The 16,980-nt window shown below is 44.2% G+C and overlaps 2 protein-coding genes across 2 annotated transcripts in view; one reads left to right on the forward strand and one right to left on the reverse strand.

The window, feature by feature from the left end:
* Window positions 1–470, reverse strand: part of LOC311236049 (nicotinamide riboside kinase 1-like) — a 54,640-nt gene extending 54,170 nt beyond the window's left edge. The window contains exon 1 of the mRNA XM_084323635.1: window positions 329–470. Coding sequence (XP_084179761.1) covers window positions 329–357 — 29 coding nt within the window. The 5' untranslated portion in view covers window positions 358–470. The remainder of the gene's footprint in view (window positions 1–328) is intronic.
* A 531-nt stretch (window positions 471–1,001) lies between these two features.
* Window positions 1,002–16,980, forward strand: part of ostf1 (osteoclast stimulating factor 1) — a 103,470-nt gene continuing 87,491 nt past the window's right edge. The window contains exon 1 of the mRNA XM_084323895.1: window positions 1,002–1,141. Within this exon, the coding sequence (XP_084180021.1) occupies window positions 1,108–1,141 (34 nt within the window). The 5' untranslated portion in view covers window positions 1,002–1,107. The remainder of the gene's footprint in view (window positions 1,142–16,980) is intronic.

Genomic DNA, 16,980 nt, shown 5'->3' on the forward strand with positions numbered 1-16,980 from the left:
ACTTCAGAGCTGTAGTTCTCAGATAAGTCGATATGGACTGCACATTAATTTGCAGGGAGGTTCAGGCACAGAGCCTGTGTGAGAAAGCATATTGCTGCCTGATGTTGTAGAGATGGCACCTGAACTTCTGGAGCAAACTCTGAAAACTGTTTTAGTAATTTGTGCATGGATTGTTTTGAAATGTCATGGGTGGGACTGAAAATGTCCTCCAATTCTGGAATGTCTCATATATACTTGCCTCTATACAGAGATAGAGGGGAGAGAGAGAAAGGGGGTGTGCAGTTCAGTTAGATAGAACATAAACAGAAAACAAATGCATCTGACTCACCCGCCAATTCCAACAACCAGTGTCTTCATTGAAGCTTGTAGTGGCAGTGCATGTGACTGACTACTGGAAGAATGCAACAGTCATAAAAAGCTATTGTGTTTCCTAAAGAGCAGAAGGGCAGGTCGAGGTAGTTGCAACACAGAACAACATAGGATTACTGTACCAGTTTGTCTCCCAGTCCCTCCCTCTACTTTCCGGTTAGCCGCGATTTGCTATTTGAGGTCACACGTCACTGACGCCCCCCCCCCAGGAAAACAAACTTCTAAACTGCTACTGTGTGATATAATATTATGGCAATATTGATGATGATGATGATGATGATGATGATGATGATGATGGCCGCCTTGTTGAAATTAATTGAGTGAAACTATCTGTTGTCCTCTACGACGTTGTTGATAAAGAAACAAATATTAATTATTTAAATATATAAAATTCATTTTATGTATACGTATATTCGTTTGGGTATTAAATTATGAATCACTGCGACCTTTTAAAAATATATTTTCCGGAGCTAGAAAAAAAAATTGTCATAATTACATTGATGATCTCGCGAGATAGAATAAAATAGAACAAAAAATAAATAATAACATAAGCACTGACAGTCGTCTCTGCTGGGCATGCGCAGTTTGACTTTTCCGCGTAGCAGGGTTGAACTTCCTCATTGGGAGCGCGAGAGCAGCGAGAACCCGCCTTCTTTCATAACGAGAGACGTTTATCTGTTATCTCCGGTAACAACACCGCAACAACGTGTGTCCAATTTTGTTTTAGTAACTCAAACCATGTCCAAGCCTCCTCCCAAGCCGGCCAAGCCAGGTAAGAACAAACAAACAATTATACCCACCGGTAACTGTGTTATATGTTCGTTTCTTTAGTGAAAAGTTCTCTCTCTCTCTCGCGAGCGTTAAGAACAACAACACACCTTATGGTGGGAGGTCGCGCGCGTGGGGCGAGATTTCAGTCTGTGACAATGATTAACCGGCGGTAGTGTGATATAAAAGGGTTAACCTTCTGTAGTGTGGTAGTGAAAGGTTAACCTTCTGTAGTGTGGTAGTGAAAGGTTAACCCGCTGTCGTGTGGTAGTGAAAGGTTAACCTTCTGTAGTGTGGTAGTGAAAGGTTAACCGTCTGTAGTGTGGTAGTGAAATGTTAACCTTCTGTCGTGTGGTAGTGAAAGGGTTAACCTTCTGTAGTGTGGTAGTGAAAGGGTTAACCCGCTGTGTATTGTCGCAAGTGAAAGGGTTAATAACCGTTTTGGTAGTGCGGCAGTGAAAGGGTTAACCATCTAATTGAATTCCCCCACGACCAACACTGTTTAGCACAACTGCATGTGTGTTGTTGAAAATGGGGGACCCTGATGTAAACAAGACGAAAGTCTTTCTCTGGTCTGCATCCCCTTAACAATTGTATGTATTGAGCTGTACTGTATTGTACCCATTCTGCAATCTGTTAATAAAGTTTTCAATCAATCAATCAAACCTTTCTGTGTATTGTCGCAGTGAAAGGGTTAATAACTGTTTTGGTAGTGCACTGCAGCAGTGAAAGGGTTAACCGGCTGTTGTTTGGCAGTGAAAGGGTTAACCATCTAATCGAATTCCACGACCACATGTGTGTTGTTAAAGCAGTCAAGCTCTCGTCGCTACAAAGGGAGATATCTCTATATTTCAGCAACACAGGCCTATAATAATAACAACCCCTACCCTACTGGACTTCCCTATTTCTGTCTTCTTCCACTTCACGCCAGAGAGAGGATAGAAGTGTTGATGCGCGTGCACGTGTGTGTGTGTGTGTGTGTGTATGAATCAATGTGGTGGTTTGCAGTGGCATCATTCTTGCTGCTTCCTCTACCAAAAACCTCATGTCATTGCTTCCCTTCTTACAGACATAGCCCACTTTATTAGGCAACAAAGATATAATGTATATTATATTTAGGGCTTCCATCGTCACATTCCTTCAGGTGTTTAATTATTAATTGAAAATGGGGGACCCTGATGTAAACAAGACGAAAGTCTTTCTCTGGTCTGCATCCTCTTAACAATTGTGTGTGTTGAGCCGTACTGTATTGTACCCATTCTGCAATCTGTTAATAAAGTTTTCAATCAATCAATCAAGTTATGGCAGCCTTAGGTGTAGTGTTTAGGGGTTTGCAGGGGACATGTGTCCCCCTCAATATTGAGAAGAGGTCAATTATAAAATATAGCTAATATGAAAGACAACCCCCTCCCCAAAATAGGTAAAAAATAAATGGATCAAAACAAGTATATCCTACTTACCTGGCTGTAACTATATATTAACCAACAATTTCAGACACCCCTACAGGACCGTACCATCAGACAGACACCCCTACAGGACCGTACCATTAGACAGACACCCCTACAGGACCGTACCATCTAAACCATTGCAGACGTGCCTCATAAAAGTACACGAGAATGCAGCAAATGGAAGTGTTTGATGCTCAGAATCTCCAGTGGAAGGACCCACCAGACCCCCCGCTTACAGTGCCCCCCCCCATGTTAAAACCAAACCTATGTATATATTTTCTTTTATGATCTATCATCTCTGTCTCAACATAATATACAGTATTATATACATATATGTTGCACTTGTCCCTTAGTTCGTTTGTGTTCACACGGCTGTGTTAACAGCGGACCAAAACAAAACGCACACGCGAGCAAACTGTCACTCATTGGTCAGATTTTGGGGTGTCCCCCCCCCCTAACCCTGAATCTCTGCGTTACATTGAAATCGGGGAGGGGAGAGCGGGGGGAGCAAATGAATGAATGTGGATGAGAGCAGTGATGTAAGTGGTTGCAGATACGGCTGTGGGGGTGCTAGAGACATGATCGAATAGACTTGTATGCGCCAGAATCTCCTGAACACGGCGCAAGCCATTCCTAATCGATCAGAACTAATTCGGCAGCGAAAAAGCCCATTTTTAAGCAGAGCATCCCCCATGCACATGCGCAGATTGCCCACGGATTGTGATGCAACGCAGTCGCACACCCGCCCTGGACTGTTCCATCAGAGGGGGGGAGCTTCGGTGGCCAGTGTCCTTTTAGCCGAACAGGATAATGAAACAATGATCCCACTAAATGACCAGACTCGTAATGAACAGTAAGAAGCATTTTGTATGAAAGTATTCTGTACTTCTGTATGACAACTATTAAAGAAACTTGAACTTGAAACTTATGGCAACATCTACAATTACCTCATTGAGTCTCCAGGTAGACTAATGTTTTTATTTTTTTTTTTATCAAATTACTTTTTATTATTATTTACATGAAACAAGACAACACATCAATCACAATCACAATACACAGAACTTCACAGGAAAATAACAAAAACAATAATAATACAGAAATAACAATTTATAAATTATAAAGACAAAAAGAAAAGAAAACAGAGTTCAACCTTTTTAAATTCAAGGGGTACTATCTAATAAATGACCAAATAGTGAAGAAATAGCTAAATAGCTGCCCCCCAATAAAATCCCCAGTTAAATTCAAGACATCACAAAAGACGAGACAGACGAGACATTTCCTCCTCCCCCTCCCACGAGACCGCCGGACTCCCCCGAACAAGCACCCCCACCCCGCTCAGCCGCACACGGCGGTCCTGACCTTCTCAGCTGCTGCGAACCACAGGTCAATCCCAGCCTGCCCCACCCCAATCACCCGCGCCGTGGATATCTCAAGATAAATCACATCCAACAGTGTTAGGGACCAGTTAATCACTGTGAGCTTTTCAGGCTCCTTCCATCTCATTGCTATTAGCTTCTTTGCTGCTGTGACGCCCGCTAGGACAACCCTTTTTAGTTGAACAGACGCAGGTAGTGTTGTTATATCGTTCAGGAGTAGCGTAACAGCTGTGAATGGGATAGTTAAGCCACACAGATCTGAAAGTTTGTCCGCTATTGACCTCCAGAAGCGGGCCACTGGTGGGCAATCCCAATACATATGCATATAAGTGCCAGTGGCCTTTTGAGAGCACAAAGTGCACCGAGAGTCGGTTATCAGTCCCATAGCAAATAGCTTCCTAGGTGTAAGATAGGTCCTATGAATATAATTAAAATTAATTTGCTGGTGATTGGGGTTGCGGGAAGACAATGCCACATTTGCCCAAACATCATCCCAGTCAAACTCGGGGTCCAACTCCGGGATATCCACCCGCCAGATTGTATCCAATGATACATTTGTATACGTGGATTGAATTAAGAGCGTATAAAAGTCTGAGACAAACCCTCTGGAGGTCGTCCTGTCCACTATGAGCCTGAGGAAGGGGTGTGGGTGCAAAGCTTGAGCCCACGGTTGATTGATTGATTGATTGATTGAAAAGTTTATTAACAGATTGCAGAATGGGTACAGTACAGTACAGCTCAATACATACAATTGTTAATTAAAGGGGAACTATTTTACTATTTCTTTCACTATTTGGGCACTTTTACACAATTCCTGTGAGTTTATGTGTGTGGGGCGTTAAGACCCCCTGCGTTCCAAATTAAAATATTCAATTTAGCCATGGTCGAATTTGTCTAAATGCGTGGAGAACATACCAGTGCAGCCAGGCTGAGGACAGAGGCGCTGATCCAGGCGGGCCCAGACGGTCAATCCCAGGAGTTCAGAGGAGGAACAATTACACGCATATAGGACAACAGTACAGAAAACACAGAAAAATACCACCCCAGTTACAACCCCCCCTCCTTCTACTCTATACCCTAACCCACCCGTCCTAATATTAACCCTCCTATCCCCATTCTCCAATCCCCTCCCTATGCCCCATCCACTAAGGATGGTCATCCTCCTATCATTTCCCACTGGAATCATGGATCCAATAAGACGCTCTCCACTCCGACCCCCTCTCTAGATAAACCCCTGATTAAACCCCCATTAGTCCAATAAACACAAATAAAAAATAAAAACTTTAAATTCAATAAAGTTATCGGTCGAAAACCACCGTGAGCCTTGGCTCTAACATGAGACAACTATAAGGGGAAAAAATAGCCATTATTATATAATAACTCAACATCATCCCTGAAACCATCTACCTCCGAATCTGCGTATCAACGTTGCAATGTTATAGCACAAATGGATAAAGGAAAAAAAAATAAAAAAATTAAAGCATACCAGAAGATAGTCTAAGGCAGGACCGGATCACAGTTAAATTGCGCAAACAGACGTCATTTAAACAGCAACAATAAAAAGAAAAGGGAAAAAGGGTTATGGTCAAGGTGCACGCATTTAACAGCCCCTCTGGTCAGGCACAAAGGCTGGAATGACATAATCCTATATAAGAATAGAATTAAACACCTTCATTAACCCGGGGATAGTAATAAGCTATACCTGACATAACCTGTTATCATATATTGTATATATATACTCAACCGACCTTCTACTACTGGAGCCCAAAGCTCAAAACAGCCTGGATATAAAAAATTAAAGCATACAAGAAGTTAGTTAAGGACCCGATCACCGTTGAATTGTGCAAACCGATGTCACTTAAACAGCAACAACAACCAAAATACGTAAACATTAACGGGTCTCGAATGTCTCTGCGCGGGCGATAGACACAGCCTGCTAGTTAGCCCGAGGCTAGCGCGTAAGCTAGTGATGAATCCAGCTAGCACGCTGGAAACTGCTATGTACATTGTCCAGCTAGCTCGCTAGCTTTCATAGAAGCGACACACACGTACGACCATGAGGTCAGCATTAGCAAGTAACAGAAGTCATTGTGATGCCCCGCTAGCTTGGATGGGCAGTGGACAGTTAGCCTGTCTGGGCATGACAACAAGCATTTGTGAGTAGTCCGCCCTATCAATGTATTTAGGCCCACATCGCCAAGTCACTCACCCGACATAGTTATCAAGCTACAGTCTCGGCTATCCCCCCGAGATATTCCTCCGCTTTAGCCAACGACCAAAATGAACGACGATCATCGCCCTTACACAGCACAGATAATCTCGCGGGGGCGAATAGCGTAGGCCTCAGGCCTAGTTTCCATAGCCTGGCCATGACCACTTTGTATTCGCCTCTCTGTGCTTGAACCTCCGGCGTAAAGTCTTCGAAAATGGCCACTTTGTGATCGCCGAGACCTAGTTTACCCCTTCTGGCACGGGCCGACCGCATGATGCGCTCTCTCTGTTGTAGCCTGTTTAGCTTGACAATGATGGGCCTCTGCTCTTTGTTCACTCCTGGACTGGTCTTGCCCGCTCTGTAGGCCGACTCGCATACTGGAGGGCTGGGGAGGACATCCTTCCCCAGTATTTTCTGCAACAATTCCGGCATGGTCTCCGAGAGACGACCTCCCTCACTGCCCTCCGGTACACCAACAATCCTGATGTTGTAGCGTCTCTCCCGGGACTGCATTTCCACAATTACCGACTGTAGTTTGGCAACTTCAGCCTGCCTAGCCAGCAGGGAGCTCTCCAGACACGCCAGCCTCTCGCCCTGTAGTGAGGCCTCTGTCGTTATTGTGGCTAGTTCGTTAGCATTAGCCGAGGAGGCAGCGTGTAGCAGGGTTAGAAATTAACATTTTTTTTCAAGGGCTTTTTTTGCCCCCCCTTAATTGATTTTCGGGGCCTTTTTTTGTATTTCGGGGGCACTGAATTTTTATGATAAACGGTAGGGGTGGGACGGTTCACAAAATGGACGGTTTGGTTCGTATCACGATTTTGGGGTCACGGTTTTCAGTTCGATATACGTTAATTTTTATTAAAAAAAAATTTAACACTCAAATCTAAACATGCTTCTCATTTATAAAAAATAAAATAAAAGGTTTACAGTGTTTACAGCCTTAAATAATGTTTGGCACACAAAGACCGAACTGACTGAAAAATATAGGCTACATTTGTCAAAGTATTAACTTAGTGCAAACAAACTATGCTCAGCCAGCACTAGACTTTCCTTTCTTTAATTAATATAAACACACAAAAACAATGTCAACCATGTTTAAATTCCCTGATTGTCAGTTCTTAATGGAAAGATTCGTTTTCTGCTTGAAATTATTATGTTTCTGTCTACATATATTTAGACTAACATTATTTAAATATTGAGTGCAACTGTGGTGGATTACGTAATTCGGTGAGTTGGAACTATCTATGGGTTGGCGCCGGGTCCCCACGGACATTTTAGCGTGTGGCACCTTCAGCTCCGGTCACGTTAGGAGCAGTTCATAACATCAACAAGCAGCGCGAAAGCGATAATAGTCCCGGTTGGAGTTAGTAAAACACAGTTGTATGTTAGCCTTCTTGGATGTTAAATAAACGCCTATCATTGTCTTTAAACACCCCGCCTCTCAGACTCCCATTTCCTCCTCTGCTACAGTAGCTAGTAGCTACGGTGTTAGCTGTTGTTGTGAAGGGCTAGCTAGCTAACAGCTACAAACATTGTACAAACTGCTAACGCTATGGCAAGATGTGTGTAAGCCTATGTAATGTTAATGGCTATGTTTTTAAAGTCGTAATGAAGATTGATTTATATTGTGCGTGCCATTTTTACACAAACTGACTAGCACCTGGCTGGCTGCAGTGCTGCTGCTGCTGCCTGCAACCAGTGCAGAACACCGGCTCCGCCAAATGAATTTTTTTATTTGCGCGTCATCTGAACCGTACGATACACAGACGCTCCATTACCGGATAAATATATATAATTAGTAAACTGTCAGGGGCATTAAGTGCCCCCCTTAACTGATTTTCGAGGGAATTTTGTCCATTTTCAAGGGCATTATGCCCCAAGCCCCTGTTCATTTCGAACCCTGGCGTGTAGCGACTCCATCTTCTCCCTCAAAGGGTCGACCGCCAACCTAATTTCCTCTTGTCATCTCTCGATGAAGGGTATCAAAAAATTCCGCCTGCACTTTTCTTTGTGTTTCAGCGAAGCGTACCTCAAAGTCTGCATGGAGTTTGGTCATGACCGAGAGAACAGCTTCGCTTATCTCACTGATACCGGGCGACGGCGAGGGTAGACCCGGTGGCAGTTTGCCGGCTGGAGTGCTCATGGATCTGGTCTCCACCACCGACATCGCAGAAAGTTGAAAAAAGTTGACGAAAGTAGTTTAAACTCGACGACTCAACAAGCAGACGAATAACAAATAAAAAATAAAATAAAGACTAATGGGGAGAAAAGTGTATTTTGCACGATAGAAGGGAGCTCTCGTGAAACACGTCTCACTCCATGAACGCCTGGCTCCGCCCCCCCAGGTAGACTAATGTTTATATTTAAGTGCAGTGGTCTGTAGCCACTCACACTGGCCACCGAAGCTCCCCCCTCTGATGGAACAGTCCAGGGCACGTGTGCGTTGCGTCATCATGCAGCGCGTATACAGTACGGCAAGTGAGTTGTGTCGGTTTGTTAAATCGATTGCATTCTCACAGCGTACGAGTCGGGTTTGTTTGGAAGTGCGCCGAGACCACCCTCTCTAGGTGGTCTCGGCCCGCTTGTTTTGTTCCGCAACAGAATGTGATTGCTGTGTTCATATATGCCCAACTGAACCAAAATAGGGGGTAAACGCTCCAGGTTTCGGAACAACAGCTCCAAACGAGCTAGGTGTGAAAACGCCCTTAAATACTTCTAGGCTTCGTTCGATGGGCATGGGATTCGAATGGGAAAATAAAATTTGAATATATTATAAAAAAAATGTTTAATTGAATCTCGGCCCGAAGCTTCGAATGCCAAAAAGAAATTCGAAGGTCAGCCCTACTGTTCTCTGTTGGGGAAGGAAGGTCCCACATCTTTAGTGTTACAGATTCCCCATTCAAAACTACCACAGTGATCCTTCTCATGTTACAGTCGGTGGTCTCTGGATGTGATTGAGGAGTGCACTGCATATTGAATGCACAGTGCAGAGTTGCAATTCAACTGAATGTACATGAAATGGGGATGTTTTAACTAAAACATGCCACAAGACCTAGTATTTTAGTATAGTATAAAAGAAAGTATTAAAAAAATTGGGGAAAAAATTGGTGGTCTCAGCCTTACTTTGCACTCTGGTTAGATGCCAACTTCATTCCTCTGTACTCGTATAACGACAATAAATTAGGGTCTGTGATGTCTGTATTTGGTTACATTGACGCAACCACAGAAGACACCCCAGGCATTTCGGAGGAAAGCAAGACCCAGGCTACTCTCGCTCTCTCTCTGCCAGAGGCTGGAAGATTAAGCCCACCAACCAGCCCGTGCTTGACCCAGAGCTGCTTATAAAGCCCAGCCTGTGCTTGCCCCAGAGCTGCTTATAAAGCCCACCCACCAGCCCCTGCTTGCCCCAGAACTGCTTAAATAAAGCCCACCCACCAGTCCCTGCTTGCCCCAGAGCTGCTTAACACTATGGTCGCCAAAAACGCCTTACCACGTCATTCCCCGCCATGCTCATTCTGCCAAAGACGCCGTACCACGTCTTTGATATCAATATTTCAAAAATCTGTGATCGCAATCATATTTCATCCCCCGGAGACTTGAGATCTACTGTTGTTCAACTCTCCAACGGTTCAAGAGCGCCATCTGGTGGCCGATCGGCGGATCGCTCAAATCGGAAACAGGAAATGGAAGCTGGTGCTCATTCCAATTCGGTCCGATCACTCGCTAATAGTCCCAGGACTTGAGCTAGACACAACGGATAGCAATCCGTTACCAATAACTCGATAAACAACATGATTTGGACGTATATACTATTATACAACCTGGAGATGGATCGCATATTTCTACATCCCATAATAGGAATATTTTTGCTCCACGCTCATCGCCCAACGACCCGAGGAAGCTACGGTAAGATTCAGCGTTATTTTTTAACGTGTTCGATACTAACTGCTATAATGATCATATCACCCACACTAGATGAATCATCTAACGTTGGCCACGGAATTATAAACGACCCCCCCCCCCCCATCCGGTCAACATCAGATGATAAGTAGTAACTTCTAGAAGCACGTCCATTTGAAATTTTTTATCTCGCGCCGATTGCTATCAAACTGTATACAATCATCACTATAATGCATTTAGGGCTATAAATCACGTTCTGGAGAAAGCTGCAGAAAACGATAAAAACATACTTATACTTTAGACCGTATTTTAGTATGAATATGTGAATGAAAAAGTATAACGTTGCTACACCCTGAACAATAGATACTTGATGTTGAATGGGCCATAGTAATGTCAATTTAGCAATACAATTTAAAAAGTTATAGCCCTGCAAAGAAGGGGAATTTCTCCATAGACAAATAGAGCTGGCGTGGGATGGTTTATTAAGAATATTATCCTGGCGACCAAAGTGTTAAATAAAGCCCAGCCTGTGCTTGCCCCAAAGCTGCTTATAGCTCATAAGAACACACTAGGGTGCCCACCGGGACGCGTCTATGCTTTCCAGTGCATGTGAGCGGATCGGAGCGTGAGCGGCGCGGGGCGCGGAGCGGCCGGTTTTGACGTGAGCGAGGAGTGGGTTTTAAAATGAGTCGGCGCGACGTCCGGAGCGAGAGTTCTCCTCCGCTCCAATCCACTCCAGGCCGCTCACAGTGGTTTAACACTGATGTAATATATACATGCAGTACAATGCCAAAGCAACAGATGGCGATGTACAAACATGAAGGCCATTTTCAACCAATGAGAAGGGTGAACCTGTGATAGGCTGTTCGTTCAGGCTTTGTCACTGTAGAGACGCCCACACTCACTCCAGTTAGAAAAAGTATATCGACGCCATTGTTGTTGACGTTAGCTTACATGCTAACGTTAATGGCAGCGACCATAGCATTGTGGCTCGGCTAGCCTATCATCGCTTAATAGAGATAGTGAATGGATAAACAACGTTATTTAACATTGCAGAATGGCTACAATTACAATGCGGCTCAATACAAACAATTGTTAAGGGGCCCAGGGGGTGTAGACTGTTGTAGTTTGAGCTCATTTACACCATGCTCCAAAAAAAGAAGAACAAAAACTGCCGAGCGATCTGGCGCGGGGAGCGGGGAGCGCTCGATTCAAGGTGAGCGGGGAGCGAGCGGAGAGCGACTTGGGGGCGGGGTCAACATGAGTGATTAGCGGAGCGGACCAAGCTTTAAAGAGCGAAGAGCGGATTTCTCGGCCGCGCCGATCCGCTCACGTGGTCTGATGCTTTCCACAACAAATTTGTGTTTCCGCGTTCGAGTTTTGTGCTCTGATTGGCCACGCGCGTTTCTGGTCATGTGACATGTGCACCAATCGTGGGACGGCAAGTTCTGCACCTAACAGCCTGCAAACTACCTAACGCCTAGTTTATCTCTTTCGCAGTTGGTTAAAGTAGAGCCATATGAAATCCGCGTTCACGGAATCGCGGACGGAATCGTGGAATTAACCAATAAAAATGGAATCAACTGCAAAACATGGAATATTGCAGAATTTGGCCTAATCTGGACTGAAATTCCGTTTTTGGGTGGAACGTTTGGTGCACACGCGACCGGGGAGGCGGACGCTAGAGCGGGTTACACACAACACAGCAGTGTCCAAGCGTCTCGCTGCTTCGGTGTTAACATCGTCAAGAAGCTAAGAAATTCCCCAATAAGCCCTCAATTCAGAGCAGAGCAGTATCCTAATGACTTTTATGCCTCCGGCGATAAGGTGTTTTGCAAATTCTGTCAACGTTCCGTGGACTGGAGCCACAAAAACACTTGCGACACTATTGTGATTAAATAGCTATAACGTTAGGTAGGGATGCACCGAAAATTATCGGCCGAAAATGGTTAAAACGGCTCTTTCGGCTTTCGACCGAAAGGGTTTTAGCACCGTCACAGTCAAATAACGTGTTGTTGTGATGACGTCATCAAAACGCGACTACAGACATACCGGTAGCATGCGCAACATGTAACGTGAGCAGCTTGGCAGCTCTTCCTGCATTCTACAGCCTGTGATAACTAACTCCTCTTGGGAGTAGGGATGCCCCCCGAAACCCGGTTCTAAACTAAATTAGAAAAAAACAGAGTATTGATCAGCTCCGACGTTAACACTTTGAGCGCCACACCTGGTTTTCCGTTTTACCGGCTGAATGCCACCATCGGCGCCAATGTTAACGTTAATATCGCCTAATCTATGTTTAAAATTATGGCTGTGTCTAATCTGCCCATCGCATTATCAAAGACTATTTTCCAGTCAGTGCTGTCAAGGCAGATTGTTTTTTTTATCACGTCGTTTCCGTTTCAGAGCAGTTAGAAAAGCCCCGTTTTGATATAAAAAACAGCTCATTCTGGAGCATTCTATGAAAATCGTCTTTTAGTGGAATATTCCACAACGTTGATATTCGTCGGCCTTTTTATGAATCGTTTTCAAATAAACGCTAGATGATCAATATTATACGTGCACGCAAGCACATTACGGCCGCGCACGGATAATCGCTCCGTTGATTTCCTCACAGACTTTTACAGTGAAACCGAAAGAAGACATTTCACAAAACAGCTTATAACTTCATCAAACTTACTCTGATTATCCTAACACTGATAACATAGAGTCCTTACCTGACATCAGATGGTATCCAACTGGTATATTCCAATTCCTGATCACCATTCGAAAAAATCGATACGTGTATGGATCCAACGCGATACTGTAGATCTCCATGATCAGCGGGGATCTGAGGTTCCAGAATGAACTGTGGTAACCCCGGCTGGATCAGTGAACTGGAAAATGTGGAGTACCGGATTTTTTTCCCCATTAATTTTCATTGAGTCCATTCCAAAATCACTTATGTCATCTGGGAGACGACAGGGGGCGCTTTTTTCCACAGTGATCGCCGGCGCCCCTCGGCTATACTCGGGTAGGCTCGGGTGATGCAATAATTTTTCAGATCGCTAAAAAAAAAATAATAATAATAATTCCGAGAAATCTCGTGAGTGGCTAGCAACCACCTATAAAAAAACCAGAGAAATCTCGTGAGTGGCACGGAAAGTGTTAAGGGTACTGCTATCAGTAGTCTAGGAGCGGATTAGCTACGGAGCTAACAGTGTACCATCCATCTGCGACGCAACGGTGGCAGCAACAGTGGACACTGAGTAATGTTAACGTTATGATGAGTTCATACTACACTACACGTATGAACTCGACATAACGTTAACGTTACTCCGTTTAAATGAAGTGTTTAATTAGCAGCAATCTGTTGTTGAAAATGTATCGTTAAACCGGAAATGGAAATGCGAGGACAGGAAGTAGTCATCAATCGTTGTAGTCTTTTAGTCTTAACAGTCTGGAATTAATGTATGCATTCAAAAGTGCTGAATAAATGTTTTATGGTCCCATAATAGTGATTATTAATATTATTTAAGTTAAGTTTAGCCATAATCATGTCTTTTGCCATAATCAGGTAGCTAAAAAAAAAACATATATATATTTATATTAATCATTTTCGGCCTTTCGGCATTCGGTTTTCGGCCAACTGTTTCCTATTTTCGGTATCGGTTTCGGCCAAGAATTTCCCAATTCGGTGCATCCCTAACGTTAGGACATGATAGCTTCTTGCTAAATCTAGTGCACCTATCCATTTGTTTAATGCAAACGATTGTCATTATACACTGCCCTTTATAATCTAAATAAACTTAAATAGCTATGAAACGTGGGCGGCTACGTGGCGTAGTGAGCAAGGCGCTCGCCACGAAATCTGGAGACGCTGGGCTTGCCTGTTCGAGCCCAGCGCTCCACATTTGCTTTCAGTTTAGCTGGTCGTCCGTACTAATACACATTGGCCGTATTAGGGGGTGGGAAACTGATGGGTGGGGATCGGGTGTTGTGGACAGCGACTCCTACAGGTCGGTTGGTGCGCCTGCGCAGTAGAATCAGGAAGTGTTGGGGGCAGCGTGAGCCTCCCACGCGTTACTCCTCGCCACTGAGAGATCGAGCTGCGTAGGTGAAAAGATGCGACTGCTGTTACCTCAAGTACCGGAGGGGACTTGTGCTATGTATGACTTAGTCCACATTGCAGCCGGCTTGTGGGAGGCAAGAAACAGTGTTCGTGACAGGGGAGGGTTGAATTGGATGATACGAAATTGGGATGGGAGAAAAATATAGAAAATGGGAGAAAAAGTGGATAAAAAAAAAAATAGCTATGAAACGTTACAGTACATAGGACTATAGATGGAAATGATAGCTTCTTGCTAAATCTGGTGCACTCATCCATTTGTTTAATGCAAACGATTGTCATTATACACTGCCCTTTATAATCTAAATAAACTTAAATAGCTATGAAACGTTACAGTACATAGGACTATAGATGGAAATGATAGCTTCTTGCTAAATCTGGTGCACTCATCCATTTGTTTAATGCAAACGATTGTCATTATACACTGCCCTTTATAAACAAAATAAACTAAACTAAAGGTGCCTAAATTATGCATTACCATCACAATATAATAGATATAGCTAGGCTACTGACATTGTCATTGTGATAATGTCAGTAGTAGCTAGCTGTATCTATTGTTTACACTTGAAATGTGTATTTTTATTTTGTCACAATATTATTTGAAAAGTAATTGTGTAAAATGTAACTATTTCTGGGTTGCAGCACTTAAAAACATTAAATGGACTGTTATATCATATTCAATTGTGGACATTTATTCATTCCCACTTATTAGACACAATTTCTGATGGTAAAATGAGCATAAAAAGCAAAATACAGAATTCTGAAATATTAAAACGGAATTTGGGAAAAAATAAAATGGAATTTGGAAAATAATCAAACAGATTTCATATGGCTCTAGTTAAGGTTAGAGTTTGGAATCAGGGCAGGCGTTCTATCGCCATGCTCTAAGACAAACTCTAACCTTAACCAACTTCGAAAGAGCGCCTAAGCTTAACCATCCAAAAACGTGCGGTCCCACGATTGGCGCACATGTCACATGACCAGAAACGCACGTGGCCAATCAGAGACACGGAAACACGAATTTGTTGTGGAAAGTATTCAGGCCACCGGGACAGTCCCGCTAATGGGACGTTTGTCCCGCGTCCCACTACAACAGAACAATGTCCCGCATATCATGGTAAAAACAATAATAATAATTATTATTATTATTTTAAAAATGTTTTAAATGTTATTAATTTAATGCCTCGCTCCAATTAAGTGTGTCAGTGTCACTCGAGTCAGAAGAAACACACACCTCTAGTCTACCCCTGCGGGGCCAGCCGTGTATAGGTGTAACAGTGACAGCAAATGAAATGGGTGCATTTGTCACGCTGTCCAAGGTGCTGAACTGCTCTCTCGTGCAGCAGAGCTCCGTGTTGACGGCTTGAGTCCCGCGGGGCAAAAGCCTGCTGCCTGTCGCCGACCCCTCTGCCGGTGAACTGAACACGCACCTCTACCCCCCTGAATTGCCATATTTACGCCGCGGCGACTTTAATAAACGGCACGGCTCAAATACTTGACATACCGGAACAATCTGATTATGTATAAAAACAGGAGTTTTACTGCTCATGACCAACTTGAACAGCACAAGTATATTAAAAGACAATCTATTTTCAACGTTAAGCCAAGAGAGCCGGGCATGCATACGGCTCACATTAGACCTTAGTGAGCAGCTGGAGCACTAGCGGTGTCCCCACTGTTGCTGTTCTGTTTTCTTAAGCTAGACTAATGTAGCTGAGTTACAGTGTAGCACCCTCACGTGTTGCTGTTCTGTTTTCTTAAGCTAGGCTAACGTAGCTGAGTTACAGTGTAGCACCCTCACGTGTTGCTGTTCTGTTTTCTTAAGCTAGGCTAACGTAGCTGAGTTACAGTGTAGCACCCTCACGTGTTGCTGTTCTGTTTTATTTTTTTAATTTTTTTTTAATCTTTTTCCCCCTCCATTTTCCTCCGATTTTTCTCCCATCCCAATGTTAGTCGTATGCCAATTCCCAATCCCCTTCCTGGTCGCTGCGCACTTACCCCCCACAGTCAGATCATCTGGGAGAGTGGAGGCTATCACGTGCTTCCTCCGACACACGTCCAGCCAATCAACCGCTTCTTTTCACCTGGCAGCGCGGATCCTCCCTGAGAGGGCGTAGCGTGTGGAAGGACCACACTATCCCACTCAGGTCCTATCCGCGCTTAGCAGGCGCCCCGACCGAACTGTAGGAGTCGCTGTTTACAACGACCCGGACCCACCCCGCCAGCTTCTCCCACCCTCTAATACAGCCAATTGTATTAGTGTGAACGGCCAGCCAAGCTGGTGACAACCCCGGAGCTGTGAGCTGGATTCGAACAGGCGAATCCAGCTCACAGCTCCGGGGTTGGTGACGAACGCAATCTCTGCTACGCCACCTAACCGCCTGCTGTTCTGTTTTCTTAAGCTAGGCTAACGTAGCTGAGTTACAGTGTAGCACCCTCATGTGTTGCTGTTCTGTTTTCTTAAGCTAGGCTAACGTAGCTGAGTTACAGTGTAGCACCCTCACGTGTTGCTGTTCTGTTTTCTTAAGCTAGGCTAACGTAGCTGAGTTACAGTGTAGCACCCTCATGTGTTGCTGTTCTGTTTTCTTAAGCTAGGCTAACGTAGCTGAGTTACAGTGTAGCACCCTCATGTGTTGCTGTTCTGTTTTCTTAAGCTAGGCTAACGTAGCTGAGTTACAGTGTAGCACCCTCACGTGTTGCTGTTCTGTTTTCTTAAGCTAGGCTAACGTAGCTGAGTTACAGTGTAGCACCCTCATGTGTTGCTGTTCTGTTTTCTTAAGCTAGGCTAACGTAGCTGAG

Source organism: Notolepis coatsorum, assembly GCF_963971535.1.
Source record: "Notolepis coatsorum genome assembly, chromosome: 10".
In the NCBI taxonomy this organism is placed as follows: domain Eukaryota; kingdom Metazoa; phylum Chordata; class Actinopteri; order Aulopiformes; family Paralepididae; genus Notolepis; species Notolepis coatsorum.